Source organism: Struthio camelus, chromosome W, assembly GCF_040807025.1.
Source record: "Struthio camelus isolate bStrCam1 chromosome W, bStrCam1.hap1, whole genome shotgun sequence".
Classification (NCBI taxonomy): domain Eukaryota; kingdom Metazoa; phylum Chordata; class Aves; order Struthioniformes; family Struthionidae; genus Struthio; species Struthio camelus.
In genome coordinates this window covers 45,250,326-45,278,272 of record NC_090981.1, presented here as the reverse complement: position 1 = coordinate 45,278,272, position 27,947 = coordinate 45,250,326, and the positions used below count along the sequence as shown (strand labels likewise).

The 27,947-nt window shown below is 40.1% G+C and overlaps 1 protein-coding gene across 7 annotated transcripts in view; it reads left to right on the top strand.

Annotated features, from left to right (window-relative positions):
• The window catches only part of LOC104146892 (microtubule-associated serine/threonine-protein kinase 4), a 397,004-nt gene that overhangs the window by 244,186 nt on the left and 124,871 nt on the right, over nucleotides 1–27,947 (top strand). For 2 of the 7 annotated variants that reach the window (XM_009679178.2, XM_009679177.2), the window contains exons 1-2: nucleotides 19,598–19,953; nucleotides 24,497–24,577. The exons of 4 other annotated variants lie outside the window; for them this stretch is intronic. In XM_009679178.2, the coding sequence (XP_009677473.2) occupies nucleotides 19,907–19,953; nucleotides 24,497–24,577 (128 nt within the window). In that variant the 5' untranslated portion in view covers nucleotides 19,598–19,906. Of the gene's footprint in view, nucleotides 1–19,597; nucleotides 19,954–24,496; nucleotides 24,578–27,947 lie in introns of those variants that run through there. One more of the 7 variants, XM_009679180.2, reaches the window with a different exon arrangement.

Below are 27,947 nucleotides of genomic sequence, written 5' to 3'. Positions count from 1 at the left end.
TTGATGTTTTGGTGATGCTACGGGCAGAGGGTAAAAATCCTCTCTCCCTCTTGTTACTACTCTACTGCACTGTTTAGATAGCTCTGTATTACTGTTCCCATTAATGTCTTTTGTCACAGCAACACACTGGGAGTAAATTGAGAGATTTGTCTTTTAAGCATCTCTAAGTTATTTTTCATAACAGCAGCTTCCTAAGTGCAGTTGCCCACTCTAGGTCTCTAGATGCTTAATGTTGCATTTGGCATTAAAATGGAATCTCATATGAATGAGTACAGCTTACCAAGAGATCTGGATTGTTTGGTGTGTGGCAACCTTGTTCTCCTCAGTGTTTATCATTTTTCTGATGTTTCACCTTTGAGCTTTCAGCAGTGACTTTTTCATATAATTTCCAGATCACTGATGAAAATGCCGCATAGCATCAGGCATACTATAAAATTTTAAGAACCCCTGGAAGAATCATCTTTGTACAAAGAAATTTCCTTCACTGACAGCTGGTCTTTGAGTTCTGTTAATGAGCTTGCAGTCCACTTAATGTATGTTTTATTACTGACATATTGAGATTCTGATGAAATTTGAGCAACTAATTCAAATACTTCACAATATCTACGTGTCTGGCCAGGGTCACTGGCGTGCAGCACAGAGGACAAGGGTCACTGGCTGTTGAATCCTCATCATATCTCTTGGGTTCCTTGTAATTCACAGTGCATAACAGTAACAGGTTTTTTTGATGCGTTTTTTTGTGTGCTTCAGGAACCAACAGTTATTGCAGCATGATCCTTTTCTCCTCTGAATCTTGCTTACTTCAGCCTCCATAAATTTTAGGCAGATCTGCTGCGCATTGTCTGTTTCCTCGGTTTAGGCTGCGTGGGGCTAGCAGGAAGAGGAATGGCACGTGCAGCGTGCCGGAGCCTTGTTGCCAGCTTCCTGTTGTCAGGGTAGGCTTGTCTTCTGCTGACCAGTCCTTTGTGTTGTGGAGAGCACAGCAGGCGGGCTCTTTCCTGCTGGTGTGCTGCTGTCACTTGTGTTCTTGGTGATCAGTGTAGCCTATTCTGTTAACCCTTGTTCAGCTGTTTCCTTTGGCGCTTTCACATGCGTTCCTATCCATACTTCATTCGTGCTAATCTTAATATTGTTACAGATCTGTGTGTTGTCTTTTGACTCATGTTTTACTCTTAAAAGTATGAATTTTCTGCAGTGAAGTCCCTTCTTTACCATTTCTCACATCATGTGTTAGAGATGGGAATAATCTGTTTTAGTATGATTCATCACGCCCCTTCCAATGAAAAGTGTATACACTACTTCAGGGTATTTTGCAGTTTTGTGAGACCTAGTTACTGGTAAATTCACACTCGCCTGTCTGTGTGTGCGCACGCATACAGTCTTTACACATACATACAGAAAACTGATGAAATACCTTCAGTAATTTTAGAATTAAGTGTCTGCTATATATGCATCAGCTATAATACTAGTCTTTTAATGACCTTTCCTAAACTAAAACTATTTCTTTTAGAAGTTACTTTCTTCAGTTTTGTGTGTTAAAGGTTCAAGAATCCAAGATCCAGAGTTAAGTTACACAAATTTGTGAAGGGAGCAGGTTTTCATGTCCCCTGAGCAGATGTAGGAAGTATGATGCAAATAATGCTGTTACGATAGGTTATATGACCTGACAGACAAATTGGACTGGGAAACCTTTAAGAAAAAGATGGGTCTGTCTGTCCTAGGTTCCAACAGTGGAGCTGTTTGTGAAAATTCTTACATTTAATCAGAAAGAAGAGCTTTCAATAGAGTTGACAAGAAAATCATCTTTTTTCTTTTGCCTACTGGTTGCCAGTGATACGTTTATTTAAGTAAACTCTGAATGGGAATCTCTATATTTATAGAAGTTCAGCAGTGAAGTGAAATAAAATGATTTGTATTCAATTATACTTCATGCAAACTGAACAACTGTATCAGGCTGCCCAGGGAGTAGCGTAATCACCATGCTAAGCTTTCAAACAGCACCTACCAAACTGAAAGTGTGGTTTGGTTATCTAACAACTAATCACAGTTATCCCCATGGAAGTCCTGTCAACAAGTGTTCTCTTCCCCCTAGTGCCTTCATCCGGTTTGCTTTTGTTTCCATTTTGAAATGGGTTTAGTGCTGTTGAAAGCTGCCAGGTTGACAGCAGTGGGAGCAAAGATTTACTACCCATAGAATGATTCCCCTATTGGCAGGATCACTGCAAACTTTCTGCAGTTTCCATGCTATCAACGTGATTTGATGAAATGACTTTTTCATAGCTCTACCTAAGTGGCTGTCAATGGTATCAGTTTTTCAAGTAGGTAGCAATAGAAACAAGCCTTTGAAGAATTTACTGAAGAGAATTCATACATAGTGGCTAAGCTGCTTGGTACGTTAAACAACAGCCAGGTAGTGATTACTGGGTATTTGAAAACTATGCTTTGTTGCATTAGTAGGCCACCTATTCATACAGCATTGTCCATCATACTCTTTACCCATACAGATGATTAAAGGCCCAGGACGTCACCAAATTTATTGCAATAATTTCATGGTTACCTGAGGGATTGATGTCCAGAAAATGAAGCATTCAGCATTTGAAGTTTCATAACTGTGTAATACTTGATATTTATCCAGTGTTCTGCGGGTGCTGTAGTGTTTTCTGAGTATTGTAGCTTATCACGCCCATTCTTGACTGCATACCATCTGCCTCCCAACAGAGCTCTGGGTGCGCTGTGCCCTATCAGAATTGTTTTCAACTGCTTAGGCAAGTACAGGACAGTATCAAGAATGAAAAATAATGTTAAATGTTTCTTTATCAGATTTGTGACCAGATTAAGCCACAGGGGGAAAGTAAAATAAAATCAGCCTCTGGGATCAGGTCATGGTCCTGAAGGAACATCTCGGGAATTTCAGAGTGGGGAAATCGCGTAATTCTTGAAGGGAGTAAAGAAAGTTAAATCTAGATGCCTCTCTGCTTTGCCTAAATCCAAAAATATTTTTTTAAGTTAAAATATTTTATATGGGACTTCAAATATTCATGCATACATGCATATAATTATTTCATAGTGCATTAGGTTCAACCTAGACATTTGATGTAGATTAAGAAGGGCCAGATCTCATGGCTAACCGATTGCTAGTGATCTAAAAGCAGGTGATGAGGTATAAAATAAATGAATCTGTACAAATAAATTGCAGGACAAAAGATCTCATCACTTTACTACTAGAACTTGAAAAGTTAACTTGACAAAATCAGACAGGAAAGAGCAACTGAACGGAAGTCAGACAAATTGGCCAACATACTATTCTTGCTCTTCCCATGTGACAGTTCTCTCCCCGAGCAGCCTTTTCATTTTGCTGCCTTTTTTTCCTAGCCTGCTCTACTTCTGATTCTGCTCTTGTACTCTGCATTACCAATTGAACCAGCAGTTTGCCATGTCTGCAGTGTTTCTGTGTGCATAGAAACAATAAAACATGTAAGAGCAGAGGGAAGGTGTTAGGGAAACTTCATGGTGGAAAGGTAAGTGCTGAGGCAAGTCAGTAATAATCTCTGAGCAGCAGATTGGGGTTTAGGGATGGCTTGGTTTGTGAATGCATTAATTATTACACTGCTTGGTTTCTGACTTTGTGGCAAATATGATAGGCCCAGGTGAATACAATAAAAATATTTCAGAAAAATACTCGTTTTAAAATTTTTTAAATTAGCATTGGCTGTCCTCTTGTTTGCTCTGGGAACAAAAGCTGCTTTGCGAGCGCGTGAGCAAAATTTTACTTCTCTTCAACATTTGCTCTAGTAATGTTAAACTTGTATGGCATACACCAAAAGAGCAAATGACCATATAACCACCTATTTCATTCTGCTGCCTGAGAAAATACTCGCCAATGAGAAAACTGGGTGAAGACCAGCATGTGGGTAATCACCACTAGTCAGTACCGCTTGAATTTCAAATAGCAAATCTTAGGAAAATCTGACATACTGAAACTGTATATTGTTCGCTGTTTGTTTTTTCCCAGTGGCATTAATTTTGATCTGTCCTGTTTCCTTTAGTTAAGGAAAATTTTGTCACAAAGGATTACATTGCCCTTCTGAATTGCATGATCAAGTCTACCCTATGCTATATTGATTAATTGATATATTTATTTATTTTTGGCACTGATCCCACAAAGGTTTGAATAATCTTTTAATCTATAGAGAGAACTTTCTGAGGCTGTGCTGTTTCTGGTTTACACACATTTAGCCTCTCTAGGATTTGGGTCATGGTAGATTTCCGGAGAGATTTTATGATTGAATCTGTGCTCTGCTTAAAGAATTATAATAATACATTTTTTGTTGCTGTTTTTTGTAGAGGTTAAAGGGGAGGTATAGCCTATGAAGAAATGCTTGGTTTTGTCTTTAGGAAAGCAGCACTCAGGTTTCTGCACAATATATCTGTTTATCTGGTTGCGATAAAATCACCTGCCTTCTAAATAATTGCTCTCAGGTAGACGATGCAATTTCTGAATAGCAAGGGCTCTACCTGCATTCCATCTTTTGGCACATTACAGATTTTTTTTTTTTCCCTTGAAATTGTCAGTATTATTACCCTTCCGTTATATAAAGTATAGATTGACTTTCCAGAGATGTTGGGATCATGAAATGCCGATGAGCCACGTCTGTTTCCTCATATAGGAGAAGGGAATTATTTTTTCCTTTCTTCTTCTCTAGGAATGCAAATGTGAACACTTTTATTACTGTCACTATTCTAAACCAGTACTGTTGCTTATTGTCAGGGGCGCTCATGTATTTGTATCTATTATCTGCACCTTCTTGTTATTCAGCTGGACTATCACATCATTTGGGAAACTCCTGTTAATGCAGAATGCTTCAGTTTCTTCAGAGGAACATATCATATCAAACCTGCTGCCTTCCCACAGAACTCCAAGTCAAGGTCTGGATCCTAGTTGCTGTACAGCTTGGGATCAAAGTACTGAAATGAGCACCTGAAGTAGTAGTTGCTATGTGGTTTCTAATACTTGCCTTTTGGGTTGGAGCAGTAGTGTGCTTCTGAAGAGAATTCACTTGTACTGTACATTTGGCTTGCAGAGCAGTTCTGTTACCTTCAAACTGGAGATTTATTTTGGATGAAGCCAAACTGAAAGATCTTCTCTAGGCTGTAAATCTGATGTACTCCATCCCAAAAGGGGAAGAAGGATCCAAACAATGAGTGTATACAGAGCGCATGTGTACCAGGAGAATGCTCTTGAGCCACTGAGTTCATGCAGCATCCTCAAGTCTGTCTGTCTCTTCCTGTCTTTTTGGTTTTTGTTTTTTTTGTTTTGGGGTGTTTCGCATTCTATGGCCATCTCTGCTTGTTGGGCCCCTTTCTGAACCTTTTACCTCTTCATGATAGTCTCCCTTTCCCCTTTTCTTTTTATAACTCTCCTGCAACGCTTTACCCTCCTAAAACTGCCGGCATAGTGCCTTCTGGGGCCCAGATGGATGCTGCCTGGTATGAGAGGGCTGGCAATGACATAAAATTTCAGAAGATGAAAGCTTCCTTCTGGAGGTCCAGGAACTAGATCTTGGAGGAGCAGCAAATCAGGCATGTCCATCCTGGCAGAGCTTTTTAACAGAGTGGGAGACGCTACCAATCCTGGCACATCTTCCTCTGAAGCCTCTACCCTGTATTCCTGGGCAGCAATAGGTGAGCCAGCTGCAGGAAGAAGTGTAGGAGGAGGAGGATGGTTTGATCTTGAGGAGAGAGATGTCTGAGGTGCACAAACACACTTTTAAGATCTAAAGCAGCTGGGATGTGGTGTGGCAGCAGGAGGCGCAACTGGTGATTGCTAGGACCTCTCCTGTCACAGTGGCTCTTTCTTGTTCATTAGTCATTTGTGGACATACTGTATGAGGCTTGCGGCAATGGCTGTTTTGGCCTCTGCCACCACCTCTGTCTCTGAATGGAGTCGATGGCTCATGAGGTTGAAGGTTACAGAAACTCTGAATAGGGTGCTTCAGCCAAAAGCCTGGGCAGTTGGATGATTTTTATGTAGGGCTGAAAAGGAAAGGGGGCAGGATGGAGCTCTTCTCTTGCGGGGTTGGAGAAAGCAAAGTTTTTTTGGCAGAAGGATACCTTTCTATTCGGCAGGGCCTAATCAGCTGACTCTGCCTCCTCAATCTGTAATAAGCCTTGGTTCCCTGAGCTGTGGCAGCAGCTAGCACAGGCATTGGCATGCTTTCCTGTTGTTGTGTGCCCTCTTCCTCTGCTGTCCCCTAACAGCGGGGAGTGAACAGATCATTTGCGTCCTTTCATCCTTTCTCCAAAATACTGTGGTGCTTCTGCTTGTCAGTCACGTTTTTCCCTAGCAAGTTAGTCAAGCTTAGACCTGTGAGGTTTACTGAGGTCTGTTGTGGCAGTTCTCACAGGAGTGTGAAAAGGTCAAAAGGAACGCTAGGAATAAGTGAATACGTAACAGAGCCATGCTTGCCTGAAAGGGATGGCAGATCAAATGCCACGGGGGAGCAAGTGTAGGGGCTAAAAGGCTGACACAGGTTTTGGGAGTCAGTTGCTTTGTATTCATTGCGTGTTGGTTGCCACAGTGCAAAAGGCAGTGTAATTGCGAAAAATCACATTTTCTCCTGTCCTGATTGGTTCGCTTTATGAATGCATGCCCCTAGGCAACGAAGGCAAACATAGCATCCAAGACATATGCTATCCCAGGTGCCCCAGACATGTGCAGATGACTGAACATGCAACTGCCAAAGAAACTAGTTCTTGCTATTGTAGCCTGAATGGAAAAGCTCATCTGTACCTTTGTAAAGGTTGTGCAGGGCGTGTAGGCATTGGGACTGCTTTTTCCCTTTATTATGTGATGCTATTTTGCAGTCAGCTGACCAGACACACGTTCCACTTCAACACAGCATGTAGTGTAGGTGCGATTAAACCAGGCACGTGCTTCATCCATGCATGGGATACAGCCTTGTGACCCAGGAGCACAGGGGTGCACATGCTGGGAACTGTCTTGCTTCTGATGGGAAAGAAGGTGCCAGTGTCCCCTTTGAGTCTGAATTTGGAGTTAATGACCTATGAAGCTTTCCCAAGGCACTTTAAGTCTGCTCTGGTAATCCAGAAAAGCCTTTAAGCCATCCGAATGGTAGTTCTTTGCAGTGTATGTAGTTATAACCACTCTGGGATGGGCACTGGGTTGGAATGTAGGATCCCACACACAGTTTCCCAAACCTATGGGGACCAAAGGCCCTGGACGTATTGTTGATGTCTCCCACAACTATCCAGAGGTAGAGTGAGTGGAGAATTGCTTTGAGGACCTCAAGATCTATGGTTTGCCTGTCCATTCCAAGCTGTTCAAGCCACTGTTAGGAAAGAGAGGGTTACGGATCTCTACTGGGTAGAAGTCACTCACTGGGATGCAAACGTCAGCTCCTGAAAGCTCATCGGATGATGAATTCATGGCACCAGCTTATGGCAGCGGGCTTTGAGTATTACCCTCTGTATCTAGAAGTTTTTTGCCCAGTGCTGGTCACGTCAAGGACTGCAGTCCCATCAGTCCAAGTTTGAATCCCAGGCATGGTACCTCTGATTAGCCAAGACAAAATAGTTTAAGCAAGAAAAAAATTCTTCGATCTGCTGAGTCTCTCCTATTACACTGTGCTGTTTGCTAATGTAGGTATATACTTAGAACTACAAAAAAATCATAGAAATCTACAGTAAAGCTGATTGCTTGCACTTGCAGGAGGTGGAATTTTCCTAGGGGCTGGTGAGTACTGAGAACCTACAGCAAAAATGATGTCAGTAAAATTGATACTGCTTGGTTTGCCAGAGTTTTGTGGCAGCTTTTACTATAGTAGTTATTAGTTAAGTATATTTGTAGCTAGTGCAAAACTAGCTAGTTCGAAAAAAGATAGTTCAATTAACCAGTCAAAGATGAGCTAGACAGAAGGAGGTTGCTTAGGTCTTCTGTGTTGTTTTGAGAATGTAATCTTAATTTTTTTTTCTCCCTACATCTTTGCTTTATACTTTGCTGGAATAGGAGGCTCCACAGCCCTTACTCAAAGTCATGGCCAAGTCTTATGTGGAGACAAGGCAACATATCTAACTGGTTTGGTTTCCAAACTGGCCCATACTCTACAGCCCTTACCTCATGAATGAGCCTAAAAGTGGAGTTGTAACTAATGACCAGTTTTATATAGCTGAGATGTTATTTTCGCAAGTAGGCAGTAGTCTGAAAGCAAAGATCAAAGGAAGTTCAGCCAACAAGAACCTGGAGCTCATTGGTGAAGGAGGCAACTCTCTGAGAAGGTTCCAGCCAACAAAAGCTGTGAAAGTTTGCCTGCTAGATTTGGTTCGTAAGATGACTCAAAATGGAAGGTCTGCGTGGAGACCTGGGATCCAAGGGGAAGGCCTAAGGTAAAACACTACCTAACTATACAGTCACAGACTTTACTCAGCTGTTTGTTTTGAATGATGTTCAGGGGTTGTTTGGCTTATTTATGCTGATGTAATGCTGAAGAAATGTAAAATGAGCAGAGCATTCATCTGCTAGGAAGCAGCTGCTCAGGGCTGTGAGGATAGTCACAAGCCCTAAAAATCTATCCTTGGTCACTCCTATTGGTCATACTGTGCTATTATGTACCTATCTCACACCTGAAATTGTTGCAGGGCCATCTGCCTTTTCTTTCAGTTGCAGTAGTAGTAAAGTGGTGGGGAGCTGGGGACTCAGCTTTGCCTCTGGTTTATCTGATGGGGGGTTGACTGCATTGTCTTCCACAGCAATGCTTGTAGTGCTGATGCTTCTCTAGACCAGCAGAGCAGGTCTCCTCTGTGAGCTAGTCTATGCTGACTGCAGACTGAGGAAGGCGACACCATGTTGTCTAAGCTTGAATGCGGGTCTTGGTTTCTCTTCACCACTAGGAAGGCTTACTCTCCTCCCTGCCATCTCCTCCTCCAAAAAAGAGAGTGAAATGGCAGCTTCAATTCAGCTGTAGTTGCACGGCTCTGACAGTCCTGTAGCTGTCTCCATGCTGAAACTATGACAATTTTTAGTCGTCTTCCTATTTTAGTTTGAGATATGAAGGGAACCATTAGACCAGCTGATAAAGTTTAAAAAAAAAAAAAAAAAAAGTATTTTCTGGGCTTTCTAGTCTCATGCTTTGGGTGCTTGATTTATCATGCCTCAGAACTGTCAAATTTTAAATCTGACTGCTAAGGCTTCAAGGATTTGCCTATCTTGGAAATAACTAGCACCCTGACTCCTGCACAAATGTAACAGTTAACTTGCAGTAATGAAACCAATAATCTTTAGAATCAGTCAACAATGAAATCATTTCTGTAGCTTTAGTTCTATTCTTTAAGTATTAGTGTGTTAATGGTCAGGAATGTGTAGTGTGGAAGTACTGTGATGTGAGTTTTTTTTCTTGTGATTGCATTTTTTTTCTAAATAGGAATGAACTAATTATACTAACAAACTTAATTTTTGTGCGTGTGTGTTCTGTGATCATCCCACTCTCTTAGTAAGACTTGAGCTTTTAACTGTTGCTAAATCTGCTGACTTGCTCTAGTGAGGTTAAGTACCTTTTACAAGAAAATACTAGCCATGAGAACAGGATTTCCTCATTGGAGCTAAACTGCAGCGAACTAATCTAATTTGCGTTAACGTGGTACCTTTTTGTCAGATCTATTGAACAGTGTAAGAGTGTCAAGGAAATCTTCAAATCTGTCTACATGAGCTGGTGCTGCTTAAATGTGCAGTGGGATGTTGACCTTTTCAAAGAGATAGCTCTTGGCATTTTTTATGACTGACTTTGGTACAGTATATATATGCCTTTAGGTCAACAAAATGCCCGTAGAAATGAGACACATTTGTAATCATAACAATGACAGCAGGAAATACTGTATGTTGTAATTTGAAGTTAGTGCTGTTAAAATCTGTTTAATGACTTAGACCTGTAAGTGTATTTGGAATGAATAAAGCAGATCATAAAAATGTGCACTGCACTTTTTTGTTCTTTTATTATATATAAATGTTTGATGCAGAAGACTTTGAAATGCTTGTGCGAGACAACCTTCTGTTTGAAGATTCTGCTGAGCGCCCTCCTCCAATGACCCTTTCCCCAGACCTGCTTCCAGTGAATATTTACAAAATTCAGGATTCCTGAATATCCTTCAACTATTTTAAAACCTAACTTGAAAGTAGATTTCTGTCTGTTCTGATGTGGTATCACAGATGCCGAACATGGTGATGGTTTTGGAAAGATAAGTATTTTGTTCAGTAGATGATGGATTCATTTTCTGTGAGTCACTGAATAGGCCTTCTGTTATAACACAAAATTCACTTATGGTTGCCCTCTATTAAAGATTCTGTCTTAGTAGCATTGAGACCCTGCCCAAGATTGTTTTTATAGACTGTTGGCCTGCTTTGCAGATGCTTCTCTTCTGAATTCTGCTAGGAGTGCTATTCATGCCATGATCTCTTGACTTCCAGCTCTCTGCTATATGATTTTGTGCTTTACCTTTATGGGGTTAAGAGTCTAAGCTTTTTGATGAAAATTGATTTTTATATATATATATATATATAAAATATATATATATATATATATATATATGCCTACTTTCCTGAGCGAATATGTTCTCTTGTAACAGGCAATATTATTCATTTGTGTTTTTCTTTAATGACAGAATTCCCTATGGAAATATATAGAGAGCTTTTTTGTAAGCATAAGACAGACTTTAAAAAAAATCAAAAAACTTTTCTATCCTTTTAGTGAGAGACTGATGCTGTGTTTATGCCACTGCTGCTGTCTGTTCAGAGCTCTTGCCTATCCCTACTTGTTTGCCTAGTGACTACTGAGAGAGAACTAAGATGTGTGTGTTATAAATTTGGCAGGCATACACGTGGTAAGTTTATAAAACTGTGGGCTTATATGTATTTGTATGCATAGCAGAGCCTTAATAAGGCATCAGTTATCTATTAACCAGCCAAAACAGAGTATAGTAGTCTTCTGGATGCATGTCAGTTGTTAATGAAAAGGTGTAAGGTGCTGGGAGAAGAGCTGTGTGCTGAAATCTGGAATTCTAAATTGTCCTTATTGGTACTTTTACTTTTAAAGAAGATACTCAGATACCTTGTGGTCTTACAAAACTCTTCAGCAGAAGAGGTTTTATGTTGTCAGTGTATCTTTTTTTTTTTTTTTTTTGATGAAAGAATAAATACAGGAAAGTTAAATGGCATCAGTTAGCGCTGAAATATAGCTTAAACACAGACCAGATAAACAAATGCTCGTTAGGAACCTGGACATAGCTTATCACGGGGTTAAAAAGGCCTTTGAATTTAAACAACAGTAACCATTTAGCCCTACGTGATGCAGAACTCTTCAAGAATTAGAGCTATTTTTGCCTATAGCTTTTTTAAACACTATTTCTTTCGTATTGAAAGGCGGTGCAGATTGAGACCATAATTATTAAAGCTTGAGTTCTCAAACTTTTTGCAATTTCAGTATTAGCCTGATGTCTCTTAACAAGAGACTTTAGTCAAGAGCTATTTTTATTGCTTTCTAAATTCAGGTTGGGAGAAATCTCTCTTTTATTTTTGTTTTTTATTCTCCTAGTAATAAATGTGAAATGTGGTGGGAGGTTGCCTAAATTTGAAGTAAGTACTCTCGGCATTTTTCAGAAGAAAAAATGTTGACAAAATGAGTGCTGTTGAATTGGTTGAACTTTTGATATTGTATAGAATATTATTTTGGGGCTTTCAGAGGCAGGTGCAAAATGGTGCTGTCTAATATAAGGAGATGAGGAGACTTTTTGTGGGAATGTAAGTAAGGCCACATACATGTATTACGCTTTATGGTGCCTCTTGCTGTTTTTTTTTTTTGCTGTCTTTAATAATAATAAAAATCCAAATGATACTTGGACAAAGAGGAGAGAGCTGCTGTCTTTCACTCTTCAACCAGACACCTTAAATACACCTAACTGCCTTCTGAGTGCTTTATGTTCCAGGACCACCCAGCATCAGTCTCACTTCAATTTACAGTGATCTGCTCCTCTGTATGAGGAGGCTGTTCTGGCTGCAGGGAAAATTTAAGAAATAACTGCTGAAACTCACTGTAGAGGAGTGGGTGAGGGTGAGATTGCAGGGAGATTTTTGCCAGATCTTGGCTGCTGCATGTTACTGATTCTTTTTCTCTGCTTGGTTTAACCTTGGAGTGTTTTAACATCAGTGTTTTCAGGTATGGTGTTCAATATGACAACCAGTTGCTGGCTTAACTTCCCAGAGGTCTGTATATCAGGTTTTAATGTTAGTGGTTAATTAACATTGCTAATAGACATGTTCTTTTGACCTATTCCTTTGATGGGGAACCATATAATACCATAGCTCTATCAGCAGAGCATGCAACTCATTTATAAATGTTTTTAAAAATACATTTGAATTTAATAGAGGACTTTTTAAAAGCTATAATTTAAAAACAAACCCCTCGCAGAATAGTAAGAGGTACGAACTACAAGTAGGCTCTGGCAAAATGTTTAGTAAGATCACATGGGCATTTACCTTGTTGTACTCCAGTGCCTTATTAATAAAATACATTATTGTAAATTGCTTACCAGTGTCAGATTTTTATGGGCATGCCCCTCTACATTTCAGTAGATCCATGATGCTGAAACTCTGCAAAGAGTTTAAGGCTGGAAGGGCTCATGCACTCTGGCTTTCTGTATGTCATGGGCTACCACGCAGGCTCCCCTGCCCTGTGAGGTTTGAATGCTCTGAGTGTTGAGAAGTCTTGCTCTAAGCTATTGTATATTGCAGGCAGAGACCCAAGGAACGGCCAGGTTCTGCGCAGTGGCAGGGGCTTCAGTTGGACGTGCTGGGCTGAGCCTGTTGCGCAAACTGAGGTCCCGAGTACAGAGCGCCGTGAACACCCTCTTCCATCATCCTCACCCTCTTCCCCTCCCTTCCCCAGAGGCCTAAATAGACAAAAGACAGCCCCCCCAACCCCTGCCAATACCTCATATAATCTGACCAAGTTGGAAAATTCCTTGCCATTGCAAATTGGGCAATTATTTTGAGCCTGAGCATATGAGCAAGACATACCAGACAGGGATCTAAGAACAAGGATTCGTTACACCATCTGGTATTGCTGCCTTAGTTGTGGCCAATCTCAAATGCTTCTGAAGAAAGTAGGCGGCAAATGACAAAACAAGCAAGAGTAAACCTGACCAGTTACACATCAATAGGAAAAATATTTCTTGACCCTTTCTGGCAGCTAGCTGAAGCATGAGATTTGCTTTATAGGCATTGTGTTGATACAAAGCTGCAAGTAAAGTCAGTCTGTTGACTTCAGTCAGAGGGAGGTGACAAACTGATAGATTCATATATCAAAATCCTTCTTTGACTGTGTGCACACTGTATTGGAAAGAATGCAAAAAATAGGTTGGGCTTGGGTCTTTCCAGTTCTTCAGTGCTATGTTTTGCATGCTGCTTATGACACCAAGAAACAGTATTGTACTCTATTGCTTCTACGTCACTCCTGCTGAAACGTGTTTTGAAACCAAATGAAACAGCTATTGAGATCCTGGATGTCTTTGAGTTGTAACTTTGCATTGCACCTTTTAGAGAATTCTGCAGTGTCTCAGGTTTGAATGTTGAGTTCGATGTTAGAATCGCTTGCTTTTTTTCCTGCATATCTGAGAGAATTTCACAAAGCTAGGGAAAGGGAAAGAAGGCAGGCACTTGAACAAGGAAGGGTACCAGAAGCTGATCCGTTGAGAGCGCTGCCATGGCATCGTGGTGAACCGTTTATTTAACGGTATATCCTGAGATATTAGATTTTCCCATTGATGTGAGAGGACAGAATATAGTATCACATGTGGGAGACGGTGCTGCTTTAAAAAAAAAAAAGGGGGGGGGGGAAGCATTGTTAATATACCAGATGCTTTTTCATCTTTGCAAGCTGTGCAGTATGACTCTAAACTGAGGAAAAAATTGTCCCTGAGTAACACTTCTCAGTTACAAATGTGTCACTGCCATGCAGCAACCTGAATACCCATTCTCTGAGCATATGCAGCTGATTTTTGTAGATGAGTATTGCTAATAGTTGTCATTTGAAATGGGTGCGTTTCACTTAGAGATTGTTTTATTGGGAGTGCTATTCAAGTTCAGAACTGCAAATCACAAGCTATCATCTGATAGCCCACTAGAAAGATTCACAGTAGTACTGGTAGTGCCTTGAATAAATGACCAAGGGGGTGGAATTGAGTGCACTCTTGAAAACTGGGAAATAAAAATTTCAACTGTTTAAGTATAAGAAAACAGTAACTTGACTTGCACAGAAAATGTGGACAAAAGCATTTGTTTCTGTCACTGTAACTTTTTGAAGCAGTTCTTGGGCCAGTGATATGTTTGCCTGACTGAATCACTTGTGAAATTACTGGATGCAGTAATTGCAGTGAGAAGGTTGTGGTAAACAAAGAATTAATTCCATCTCTTTAAGGTATACTTTTTTTTTTTTTTCCGAAGAGGAAGAAAGGCCCAGAGGCCAAGTAGGTAATTAAGAATGGCAGGATAATGACAATGGCAACACGATTTTCTTGTTCAGAACCATGTTTTATCAATTTTTCAATGTAACCATTGCAAAAATAAGTCAATAATAAAATACACTTAATAGTCATTCTGAAGTTGTTTTATCCATGCCAAAAATTGAAATCTATTAAAAAGCATTAATAAATTCAGGCCTTTTCACTGCTTTATGTCTCCAAAGCATAGCACGTAGCTAAATGTTACAGCATCCCCATAAGATAAGTATGTGCTGTCCTTTACTTCCAGATTGAGAATCTGACTGATGGAAAATCAGGGATGAATCCCAGCACACTTTAAACCGGTATCACAGCTTTTGTGTTCTTTAGTCCTGTAGTTACTGGATTATGACTGTATTTAAAGTAAATAATTGTTATCATAAATTCAAAATAGAATTCTAGTTTGAGGGGGAGAAAGGAGCTCTATATGTCTACATTAAGAATTGCTAAACGGACTGAGTTTGCTAGACATGAGTGAATAGCTGAACTGGTATGCTAAGCAAACTAGGTAATAGAAATTGAGGGTAAGTGATATTTGGGTTATGGATTGTCACAGAAGGGAGGTATCCATTGTCATTGGCTGTTGTGAATTGTTCACTAACTCTTGGGTACCTTTTGGAAAATAGTAGCCAAGCGTGTATGCAGAGCTGAAGAGTGCACTCACTTGCTAAGTATCTTGGCACAATTGTTTCATTACACTTGAGCATTTAGTAAGCCAGAGGCACCTGCACTGTCAGTGATATTACTGTGTGCTACCGTCATTTAAGGGATGCAATTCTTAAACAAGCTCCTTTAGTCCTCTTCCTGACCTTTTGTTTGAGGTTGCTCTTTCCGTATGAGAAATCTTCTCAATAGAACTTATGTCAATGTGGGCAAAATTTATCAATATTTTCAGGTTAATCTAAATGAAAAGAACATTTTTAATTGCAGATTGGTGTGTAATAAGAAGAGACATGAACCAGAAAGGAGGATGGATTATACCATTGTGGAGATAAGTGTGTCCCCAAGGTGGGAAAAAAACAGTGAGAACTTAAGGGGGTTCTTCAGGAAATTAACTTCCTGCTTAATTGAACTAATTTGTCTTATGGAAAAATATTTTCCTCATTTTCCCATCTTCCTGAGCTATGTAAAGTTTTACTTATCCTTTGCTTTGTGTGGTACCTTTATACCTCATAGGGTTAGAAGAATATAATGTACAAACCTGAAATAGCTGCTAATTTTGTTACTCTTAAATATCAAAACTTCTTTTATATCTAGTATCCAGAGTGGATGTTCCTGGTCTTCACCAAGTTGCTAGTAGAGCTCTCCTCTTTGCGAAACAATGCTGCTTTTTGGCAGGAAAAAAAATGGAATTTCTTTCCAGTCGTGTTACAATAGAGCCCTAAGAAGAACATCCAGGCATTTTAGCATGTGGCTGCAGTTTTCAACTTAAATCTCATAAATGATAAATTAAACTCTTTAACACAATATTGCAGTATCTGTGATAATCTAATCTTTTATAGCAAGTAATTCTGTACAGTGCTAAACTAATAGGATTGGTTTTATCAGTAAAATAATGCTCATGACACCTATTTCAAGGATGACACCAAAGTCCAAGAAATCAGTTAAATCATTACCTTTGAGAAAGTGACGTTATTCTAGTCCTTGCAAGTATAATGCATGTTATTTATCCTAGGAATAAAACTATGGTTACTTCAAATGAGTGAATGAGACTTCTTTTGCGGTACAGTGAGCCTCCTTTTAAACTTTCACTTGCTTCTTCAGCTATATATTGATGGGACTGACTTGCATCTAAGCAGTCCGAAATTAAGTGCAAACAGTTGTTTTGAGGTCAGCTTTCAGTTGCTAGATTTCATGTAACTGCTGCTAAGTTTTGCCCCCAGATATGTGTAAACAGTTCCCGTTTCCTCCTGCAGAAGCTGCATGAAGGTAACTCTGGGCAGAATTTGACCTCCTGCTATGTATTCATTTATGGTTTTCCAATAAATCTTAATTTTCTGAACTTCTCCTTGAATAAGGCAAAAATGTATAGAAGATTTTTTCAAAGTCAGCCTATAGCCTAATCTCAGTTTAGAATGGTCTATCATTAATGCGATGTAAAGTGTCTGCATGAATTAGCGCCGTAAAGAGATTGATTTATCATGATCTCAAAATAGCCCTTTTACGCACTTGCTTGTGTTTAAACTGCTGTGTTTGATTGCCAGTCCTGCTCTTTCTCCTGTAGTCTGGTTTACTGCCAGTGTTGTCCCCCTGCAGGTAAAATGTACCTATTGCCTAAGTGTTTCACACCATAAAGCAGCATTTTGTGACGTATTTATTCTTTTGCATGCTTTTCCTCCCAGTAATGCTTCAGAAACAGTGAGCCCTGCACCCTGCTTGTGTACTTGTCTCCTCATTTCACCCTAATAATATTAAAATTGGCCTTATGGGAGTAACTCCTAAAATTTGTAGCATGCATTTGAGGGAAGCTGTACTTTCGAGCTAGTACTTTTGCTGCTCCGTTTATGGAAATAGTTGTAGTACTGTCCTGATTGAATGAAGCCGTCTGTCCTGTTAGGGGTTTTAGGATGTCTCCTATTTGGTTTTTAGTGAAAATTTAAGCACTCTGGTGTACACCAAAGTGGTATACGCACACACTGAAGTACGCCGTGGAGTGGTAGCGTGCCTCTGTGTTAGGTATTTTGAGCATGCTGTGAGGCCGTGCACCTGTGGGGTGTGCGCACAGCACAATTTACCTGCAGAAATTTTCAGTCCTTGTTGGGCCTTGTTCATCAAGAGCAGTCCTGTTCAGCAGCTGGAGAAGCAGGATGTACAAAAGGAATTTTATCAGAGGAATCAAAAACAAACAAAAATACCCCAGCCTGTTTGTGAGAGGTGCTGAATTGTTCCTTCTTAGCAGTTATTGGAAAAACATAAATCTGTGGCTAGTCTTGTACTGTGCTACTCTTATCTCTGCTGTTAAATGACTGTCTCGAAACTCAGTCGTGGAAAAAAAACATGTAGGCATGGACAACTTCACCTGATAGCTTCAGGGCTGAAGCTGCTTGGGCAGCTGATCCTTCTACACTTTTTTTCAAGTTTGAGAATATCTTTAGAAAATCTTTTGTTGTCTTTTGAGTAAAATTTGAAGAATACATTTTGAAAGACACAGTTGGAGTTGGGCACCTACCTGATCTGTGAGCTCTTGAAAACCTGTGCACATACCTGTGCCAGTTTGTGTTCTTGAATTTATTCTCTTTGATCCATTCCTTTTCTTCTTTCAGATGGTAGGAGAATTTAGAACCACCTAGTAAGACAGGATGCTTGGTTTAGCCGTGCTTGCTGGGGCCTCAGTTTGGTATACTGGAATCCAGATGTGCCTAGTAATGCTTTAGAAGTTCAAATGTGTAGTTCTGGGTATCCTTCTGTTTTGTTTCCAATATCCTGTGCATGAATACTCAAGGTAATAATACATTTACATGTAACATATTAGTTACATTAAAAATATTTTCTAATAGAAAAACGTAATGGAAAGAAAACAAGAATTACCTCTTAAGAGTGTATGTGTGCGAAACACCGAACTCTTCTGAGCTAGGCAGATGTGCTGCCTCCCATTGTACAGTAACTCACGTATCTCTGAGGCTACTGTTAAAAAGTAGGCAGCAAGCCCTTATTTAAGGTCTAGTATTTGTTTCCTTAAAGTGCTACAAACATCTGTTAGGGTGCTCTTCCTAACATGTTAGCTTGAAATATAATTCTTGCAGAGAACCAGGGTGTCACTTGGAGCTGGTATTTCATTTAAAAAATAAACAAACAGGCTTTTCTAGCAATAAGGTTAATTATCAAAAAATAATTAACGTTTTGTTAGCCATTAGTTGGGTGAGGGGAAAAAACCTTCCAGTGGTGTAGCACCTCTGCTCTTTGGGAATGAGACTGGAAACTTGCCTGTAAGGACATGCCTCTCTCTGTCCTCCCGGAAGGCTGCCCAAACTTGATGAAGAAACGTAAAAGGCAGGAGAGGCTCACTGGAGCTCGCAGCAACTCACAGCTGAGTTCTCCTTCAGCGGCCTCGGGCAGCCTGGGCTTTGCCTGCCTTTCCACAAAGAGATGCAGTTCAGCAAATGCCAGAGATTTCTCTCAGTTTCTGAAACCCATGGCTCTGTTCCTGCAAACTTGCTAATTTCTCCTAAAAATGAGCCAGGGGCCCAAAAAGCAGCAGCTCCATTTGGTCCTGTGTTTTGACTAGTCTACAGAGCATTTCATGCCCAGAACAGGGCTAGAGATCTTGCAGGGTGGGGAAAAAAAAAACGTGTGATTGACGTATTCATAACGTATGAGAGGTACAAATTAAGAGTTGCATAGGAAAATTATTATTCTGGCTCTTAAATTAGTTAGAATAAATACTTGCACAACTCCTTTGTTTTTCTTGGTGTTTTATAGAGCTTTAAAAAAAATTGTAGTCCTCATGGCACAATTCACAGCAGTTTTTAATAAAAAGCTAAACTCAGACTAAGAGTATATAAAAAGAAGGGAATAGAATTAAATTAAAAACAGCATCCTATACAGTGTCACTGTCTTCATAAACTGTTGTAGGCTGCTTTACTTTAAGTGAGGTTGCCTTTAAAAAGATCGACCTGAAATTGATAGACCTTTTTTCCCTGCAATTTCCAGGTCTGCTTTCATCCTCGGTAAGATTTTTAGATCATTTCCCGTTAACATTCAATACAATCAGGATGGAACAGAACATTAACTTTTCCTTTTGTATTAACATTGGTATTATAATAATATATTTGTTCCTCAAATCTCTTAGTAATAATCTTCCAGGTTAAAGGGGAAGAGCATATTTTTCATTCAGTGATTTGCTGTTCTATTACTGCAGAAACTGAACGTCTGTTTAGGGAGGAAAAGGATAATGTGACTTAAACAAGATGGCTAAATTCTATTTGACGGGATCAGAGGGGGTGGTGGATGTTTGACATTTGCCGAGAGAAACTGTCTTAAGCATCCAGGGCTTTTTTTTTGCGCTGTCAGTTGGCGTAGCGAGGGGGACTCCTCGTGTGTGCGTCAGGGAGGCGAAAGCCTTTTGAGAAGACTCGGAATGAATTACTCGATGTGCAGAGAGGAAGGCTGCGTCCGCTTCACAAAATCAGCGCAGCGTGCGTTGCCATTAACCTGGAAAAGGCAGCCGGCAGCTCTCGGTGACCGCTAGAGGTGGAAGGACCCAAACTTGCGGTGCTCCCCCCGCCCCCAGGAGATCGTTAGTCCCTTCCTTTATAGTGGCTCCTTTTGGCGCTCTGTCATCGCCAGAATGCTGCCCCTGAGCCCGGGCCGCGGTTGCGAGGGGCTGTGCTAGCGCACGACAGCCATGAAAGCCCAGCGGGAAAGGCTACAAATTCCAGGGCTGACCTTGGAGTAAGTATTGTCAGTCTTTTAATGTTTTAATGGTTTCTGCATGATGCTAGCTTTCGTGCAAGCGGGAGCTGTTTAACGTATGTTTGTGCTGACAGTCTCGGAGCGCTGCAGCTTTAGGTTGAAGGCACACATTTTAAACGCTTTGCAGTTGGTTTCAGCAAATGTGCGAGCCCGGAGCCGGGATGTTGCAGTACGTTTGGAAAGAAAGCATTTCTGCATATTTAAAGTTACTGAATGTCAGTGCATGAGGCATCCTATCAGCTCGTAGGGGAAGACTCTGTCAGCAGGCCATGGTGTCTGTCTTTCTCTCCACCTCTCTGTTACGGTTTGTTTATCCCAGTGCTGCCTTTTAGAAAGGCCTCTCTCTCTGCTGAATAATAGAGCGCGCTGCAAGGGATTAAAGCATTATAGAAATGCTGTTTGCAAAAATCCGTCAGGAATGATCCATGTTTTACATCTATAACTACATCAATGAACTGTATTTACATTCTGGAGGATTTCTGATAGTCTCTGCAGTAAGTATGTTTACCTAGTTTAGCAGATGTTTACTTGGTGTTTTCTTAAAGCTGATTAACTCATTTGCGTGCTTTCAGCAATTTAGAGAGTAAATACATGAAAATATATAATTTTAACATATAGTTATAAAAAGAAGTATAGTCCTTTATTCATAAATGTCAGCATATATTTACCCAAGATTTGTTAGCCAGAGCCAAATCTTTATTTCTGTACATGCATACCTACATTTTACGTCGACCTGTCAGGCATGTATGTATGCGTGTAGCAGACACTCTGAGAACCTGCTAATTGTATCTAGGTAAATAGATATGGTTACGTCAGATCCTTTCGTATTCCCTGGGACTTCCCTGTTCTTGCTGTAGAGAAAAACCCTGAATGCTGCAAATGCCTGCAGTAAAGTTATTTAGCTATGGAAGGTATTATCTCTGACATCTTGCCATGTTTTAAAGAGAGGGCTATAGGTAAGTGTGCAGTGTAGCAAATAATTTATTCTAACAATCACATGAAGGTGACAGAGCACTTTATTCCAGGGAACAAGTGTAGATGTTATATTGGGTTCCCCACAACTATGCTTGCCATAGAAATTCTGCATTTCAGTCTGGCTTCTTTTACTTAGAGCAGCGTATGTTAGCTGTGAGCACATTAAGCTGTAGATGCTGTTCTGAAAAAAAGCATTACAAATTTCTCATGAGTTTTGGAGGAGGGTCTTATCAGGGAGCTCGTTAAAATGGTTTCCATGAATAATTGATAATTGTACTCCTTTTAAGATGTGGCAATTTAAATATTTTGAAATCAGTATTCATATAATGATGCAATCATCAAATCAGAATAACATCAGTAACTGCAAAGGATGGGAAATGATTCATGTTACTGTGTGTGTTTTAAACATATATCTGTTTTTGTAACATGAGGCAATCATTTTTTCATGGTAACCTGACGTAATAACACTTGCATTGCTATACTTCTGCAATATTTAAATACTGATAAAAATCAATAATTATATTTAATTTCAGTATTGCAAATTGTTTCTGCTAAAACATTGTCCAGATGCAAAGCATTCATATATTTTAATTTTTTACGTATTTGCATTAGACTTTTTTTGGTCATCGCTTTTTACTTTTTAAACTCCATCTATGTGCAAAGAAAGTGAAGCACCTTGTTTTGATTGCTGCCACTTAATGGCTCCCATAAAATTATTCTTTCCTGTTGTGTCAAAGTTGAATCAATGCAGAAGTCAGTCACATCTCAAATTCCTACTTTCAGTTATCTATAAAAGCAAATCTATCTATCTATGTAAAAAACTTATTCCTTGAAACATTCTTCAAACAGTGTTTCTCATAAATTTTCTTTCAATAAAATTTAAATGTTGGGACTAGAATTCCATTGTATCTCTGAGAAATTATTACAGTCTGTCTGCTTGATGCTCGTTACTTGCAGAAAGCTCTTTCAAAGCATATTAAGAATCTAAAATGAAGCACTGCAAATTTAGTAAATGTAAGAGTTAAGGCTGCCTGTCAGCCTCGTGCATATGCACTGTGGTAATTTGTTTTAACAGGTTTTTGCATGTAATTTTCAGGTCTTAAAAAGCAAAGCTGAAAAGCAAGCTCTTAAGAGCTGGATTGACACTCCTGTGTCATCAGTTGTTGGGAATTTATAGATGCAGCACAAGCACATCTCATGTTGAATGCCCTGAGTCTGCTCCATGACTGAGACTTTTACATGTTACAGTAATGAAAACAAGAAATAATACTTGAGTAGCTACTACTAGCAGGTACAAGATTTCTACCTGCTCTGTATATGCCAGCCGGTAGAGGGAGGGAGATGTGCTTTGCTACCTCATGGCACTGGGATTTGCTTACAGCAAAGGGAAGGTAGTGACTTAATCTCACTTTTGATTAGGGTCTGAAGGGTGCCAGCCCATTCCCCCCCCCCCCCCTGCTGCTCTGGCTCTGGTTCCTTGCCTGCAGTGTTTACTCCATAGTTTTTCCCATGCTCTCTTGCTAGCTGAGGCCTGGTGGTTTCTGGCCAGCCAGTACCAGCTCTCCTTCACCACCCACCTGCAATTCTTTTGATCGTTTCCTGCTCGCCTTCCTGTTTCTTACCCTTCTGGAGGTTGTTCACCATCTTTATCACCTGCATCTTACTCTTCCCTTGCTGCATGCCCCCAGGAACAGCCTGCTGAGCCCTGGCAACGCAGGAGAGGTCCCTGGCTCCCAGGCAGTGCTGCAGATGGGACTACCTGCTCTGCTGCTGCAGGTCTGAAGTGGAGAATAGAGAGTGCAGTGTAGACGGAGCTTAAAGCTGCAAGCAAAGACCTTCCCAATGCATGCTGAGGCAGATCTACGCAGTGAAACAGAGAGAGGACACTAGTGAAACAGCAGAAATCTGCATCAGTCCCCACCTTGCTCTGCAGGCCTGCACAGACTGACTGGTATGAGCCTGGATTCAATGTAGCCATTTCAGGAGGGACATAATAAGTCCTTGGCTCTTAATGGAGCTTACTAGCTCAGACATACTGCTGTGCTAGCACAGCTCGTTTGCAGCTGAAGTCAAACTAGCTCCTCTCCAGCTGCTGTGCTGTGTTCAGTGTGCCCTTCTGTGCCCCTGGTGCTGGGGTTAGCACGGGCTGAGCTAGCAACCAGGCTCACCGGCCCGAGCACAGGAGCCTAGTCAGAAAGTAACAGCCTGTTTCTGATACCGTGCGGCATCTCCCTGCCGAACTTTGTGTCCTCTCCAATTCCCCAAAATATAAGAACTTCTTAAGAAAGGAAGCTTTGCAAGAATATATGATATCAGAATGTGTTCTCAGTGTTCTCCTTAATCTGTTTTAGAAGCAGTAGTACTATTTATGCTGAAATTTTTATGCAAAAAATCCTGAATCAAGTATCCCCCTTGGAAGGTTTTGATGGGAGTGTTTTAAAGTGTGGCATAGTGGCATGCAATTGAAAAGATCTGAGTCGAAGCTAGTCTGTGGCTCCACTGCGGCAGGAAAGGAGCGCTAGTGTTGGCTGGTGCTAGGGTCTGTTAGGTAGCACAAGTCTTTATGCAGGTATTAGAAGTTACTCGCGAGGTCCTGCCTTAGCTCTGCCTGCACTGGCAGAGCTATGTTAGTTTTAGACCAATATATTACTGCAGTGGATTGCAACAAGGGGCATGCTTTGAATGTGCTTAAAAACAAACAAACAAACAAAACTCTTGCAAGCGTTATGGGGAGAAGTGCATGAGACCGCATGAGTTTATTTTGGAAGTGCATCTGTGAAGTCTGTCAGTGGCTACTGTTTTACTGTGAGACCTTTTGAATTGAGCCGCACTTTAAGCAACTTTTTGAAGGCACCTTTGAGGCCAAACGCTCAAGTGTGTTTTTTCTGTTTTGTTTTTGTTTTTGGGATTAGTCATGTATGTCTCTATCTGATTATGCAGATAAAGGACTTGATATTTGTGACTAAGCATTTCATACTGAATGAGTATTATTAGTACCTAGCTGGGTTACTTGTAATTTTTAGCAAGTGCCTGAGTTTTAGGCTCTCAAATTGGAAAATTTTTACCAAGAGTTTTCTTACTGCTGATGAATTTTTTTTACTTTTCCTTTTGTTTTTTAATGAAACTGATTTGCATATCAAATAACAAGCTTAAATTATTAAGATGAAGAAGGAAAAAGAGCAAAGTGTCTCGATGGCATATCGTGTTTTATGCCGAATGCTTAGAGGTCTGAAACAAGTTACCAGTTTTTTGCCTGTGGACTTGTAGGCAAGCCTGCCAACATTGTTCCTGGAGAGATCAGGAGCCGAATGGCCAGCACCAGATTTCCTTAGGCTTTTTTCTGAGGATGTTTGGTATTTGTTTTTATTTAAGTCAGTTGCATGTTAAGTGATAAGTTAGAAACTGTATGGCTACTGTCAGTCGCTTCATTCAGGAGGACAGTAATGCTTCGGTTCAGACTGGAACTCTTTTCGTAACTCCTGCACTAAAACATGCAACTCTTACTAAACCTTGTGTTTACTAGAGATGACGTTATTTTAACTTTCAGTCTCACCCCACGGAGCCTGAGCCCAACCCCAACAAGCCCTTGCAGTCCATGCAGTCCTCTGTTCGCTTTTCATTTTTGGAGGTAAGCGAGTAAACTTCCATTGCTGATATTTTCTTCTTCATCCAAAACCCGACCATCAAAACATATTTCAGGGGGGAAACGGAGGCAAATCAAACATGTCTGTGCAATCAGGAAAATGTTTGACTTGACAAGCTGTTGTTCTGAAGTTGAAGTACTTTATGGAAAATTACAGTGCAATCCGTATTTTGAGAGGGATTAAGGAGATTCTAGATATTAATGCAGAATTCATTTGGAGTTGCAGAGAAATCCACTAACTATATTGTATTTTTATGCATTTCATTGTACAACAGTTTGTTAAGAGGTGTAATAGGCTGAAATAGTTTTAAATTGCTTTTGTTTTACAAGCAATCTGCCCACAGAAAGTATATGTGCTCACTTTTTAACCAGCTTGTAATCAGAGATTTATAATAGCCGTTGCTCTGACTTTTTTGCTCAGGAGTGCATCTGCTATTGAAGTTTTATAGTTTGTTTCCTGTGATGGCATCTGGAACTGTATTCTCTCGTGTCAAAGGTCTAACGTGAGTTCAGAAGTGAGGGTGATTCACTAAACACGTTTTTATTTTTTGCTTACCTGAGAGGCAGTAGTATGTTCTGCAAGGGCACGTACCAGAAGGGTTGAGTATCCAAGAGGTACATCCATTTAGAAGAACAGTCATTTACAGTAGGTCTGTAGGGCTGTTTCTGCTTCTGGAGTAGGAAAATCTTAAGCCTTATTTCTAATACAGTAACGTTTTAGGTAAGCCCTAAGCAGCCACCTACGGTATCCTTCTCATTCTCTTCTTTCTCCTACTCCATATTTCATACAAAAGGATAATTTTTTGTACATGTCAAAAAGATGTAGTTATGAGATCAAAAAATCATTATTTGATTAGAAAATAACATTTGCTATTATGGTAAAATTATCATAATAAATAATAATTGAAGGATGTTTGTCATTTAGAAGAATGTTTTTGCATTCTTCGGTTGCTTGTTAGTTCAGAAAATAACTGTCTTTTGCAAGTGTGAGTTAGTGAGATTCTGCTCCATGAGGAAAGTAGTTTTCAAAATTTTATTAATAAAGTTATCTATATGTCATAGATTAAAAAAAATTTAATAACCAGAGGTTTCACTTGATACTGTGAGGAGGAAGGAATCTTAGAGCAGTAGCAGCTCCCTAAATTACATAGAAAGGTGCGTTTGTGCCTATTTGATACCGTCTCTTTAATGTAGCATGGCAGTAAAGTTGCTTGGATGTGTTATTCTGCTTCAGCCTACTTTAAAGTTAAAAACAAGCTGACACTTAGTCTTTCTGGAATGATTCACAGGTCACTGGAAAATGATGTAATAATTTCGGCACTTGTTATGTGTTCCTGAAGAAATATTTTAATGCTTTTTCATATTTACTGTTTTGCTATGGAAGAGATGGGATGAGAGTTCCAATTTTGTTTGTTTTCAGTATGGTTGGAATCACTGAATACATTTTGTTCTCAGTGAAAACTTCATGGTGTTTGTTTAATGAATTATCTGCCAAATCGGTATATTCCATTGAGTTTATTTTGATGGTAGGGAAAGATTGTTATTTCTAAAAACTAGTATTTTCTAATACTCTCTCTAATTTATATAGCCAAAGCAAATCACTTTTCCTGCGGCAGTATGGGAAATGCTCTCTTTCAAAATAGCAATTTTATAGAATTAAAAGGCTATGTGAAAATCTCTCTTACTTGTGTGAACTACTGAACTGTGCCTCTGGCCTTGTGGCTGTCCTGCCATGCAGACTGCGCTACAGACACAGATTTCATGTTTTTTTTGCAATAAAACTGGACCCTCAAGGCTTTGGTTTCCCCTGCCTGGTGGCAGAGGTTCCTACTGGCACCGGCACCGGGTGGGAGCTCTCCGCCTTGTGGTGGGTGGTCCTGGGAGCAGACTTCTCATGCCGTGCTAAAGGCACGGAGTGGGATGGAGTTCTGCTGGTGGTGTTTAATGTAACTCCTCCACAGAGCTTCCTGAAAAACATCAAAATTCCTTTTTTTTTTTTTTTTTTTGGTTAACCTCTGAAATAAGTCTAAAGCTCTGTCAAACTGTTTGAATTTTTCCTGGAATGGAAATTTGAAAAGTTAAAAGTTTAATTCATTCTGAACCTTTGTTCTGTGTGTTGCTCTAGCTATAGAGGGCTATTGGTGTTCAGAACAACAAATGTTTCAGTTATTATTTAGTGTTCAAGTTTTACCTAAGTTAATGGGGGGAAACGTACGTGTTGGTTTTAGGATATATAAGCAATGAGCATTTTCTGTTCTGTTACCTCAGAGTACTCCTATATGTGGGAGGAAAGGATTACTTCAGTGTGACTGCTTTTGCTAGTGCTAGCAGGATGGAGCCTTACCAGTGTGAACAGATAGGATTTGCCTAATGGTACCTCTCTAACATGCTGGCTCATCTCCCTCATGTCCTTTGCCTGGCACAGCTGCTTCTTAGGTGGTTGTTTCTGTTGAAGTTCTGCTTACAGTAGTTGTCACATACCGTATTAGTCTAAAGGGAACCTTTTGCCAGCTAGATGATGAACATCATTTCCAAATAAACAGCATCATCTTGTGAACAGACGTTTCTGTGGTAGCAGAGCCCACTGGTACAGTGTGACAGTGGCGTTACAGTAGAGGTACTGGCTTTGACAGGACAGCAGTCTGTATTTTACTGGTGCTTCCTGGAGGGAATGATGGGGAAAGGTTTTTTTTCAAAGTTCAGGCAGCTAGGTGTGCGTCTTCCGTCAATGTTATAGCTGCTGTTGGTGTCTTCTGAAAATTTTCAACTGCTGGAAGAAAAAAGTATATACTGTTTTAGCACAAATTAATTACAAACAGGAGCAGTGGACTTGGAAGAGGGAAAGTAGAGATAATGTAAATCACTCAGCATAGCTACTGAGAGATTTTAAAGTGTATTTATTTTCCTCATATAATAATTTTAGGGTGTTTTTGAAGTTTATTTTGGATGTGTTGGTGTCCTTTGGGGTAGTAACAAGGAATGGAGTGGCAGGAATTTTAGAAGATAACTAGGGGAGAAATGCTAAATGTAAAAAGCTGTAGTAACTTCTAATAAAAAGGGTAAAAGAACTGGCAGTAGTAAAGTAAAAAATGTAGAATAGTTTGAATCTTTGAGCTTGATTACTAGGGAAGGTGATTGGAAGCAAAGAACTTTTTTGTTCAACCTTTTTGCTTTACTAGAGCCCCTGCTAGCGACCTGGGGAACTAGACCAAGTCTGTGGAAGGCTCAGACCACGTAATAAGGAAGAGCAGCTTCTGCTGCTGCTCGCGTGCAGTGGGGATCCAGGTGGAAAATTTGTTTGCCCCCTTTGAGTGCTCTAAATCTTTCTCAGTGCCCAATATGAGATGCTGGCTGA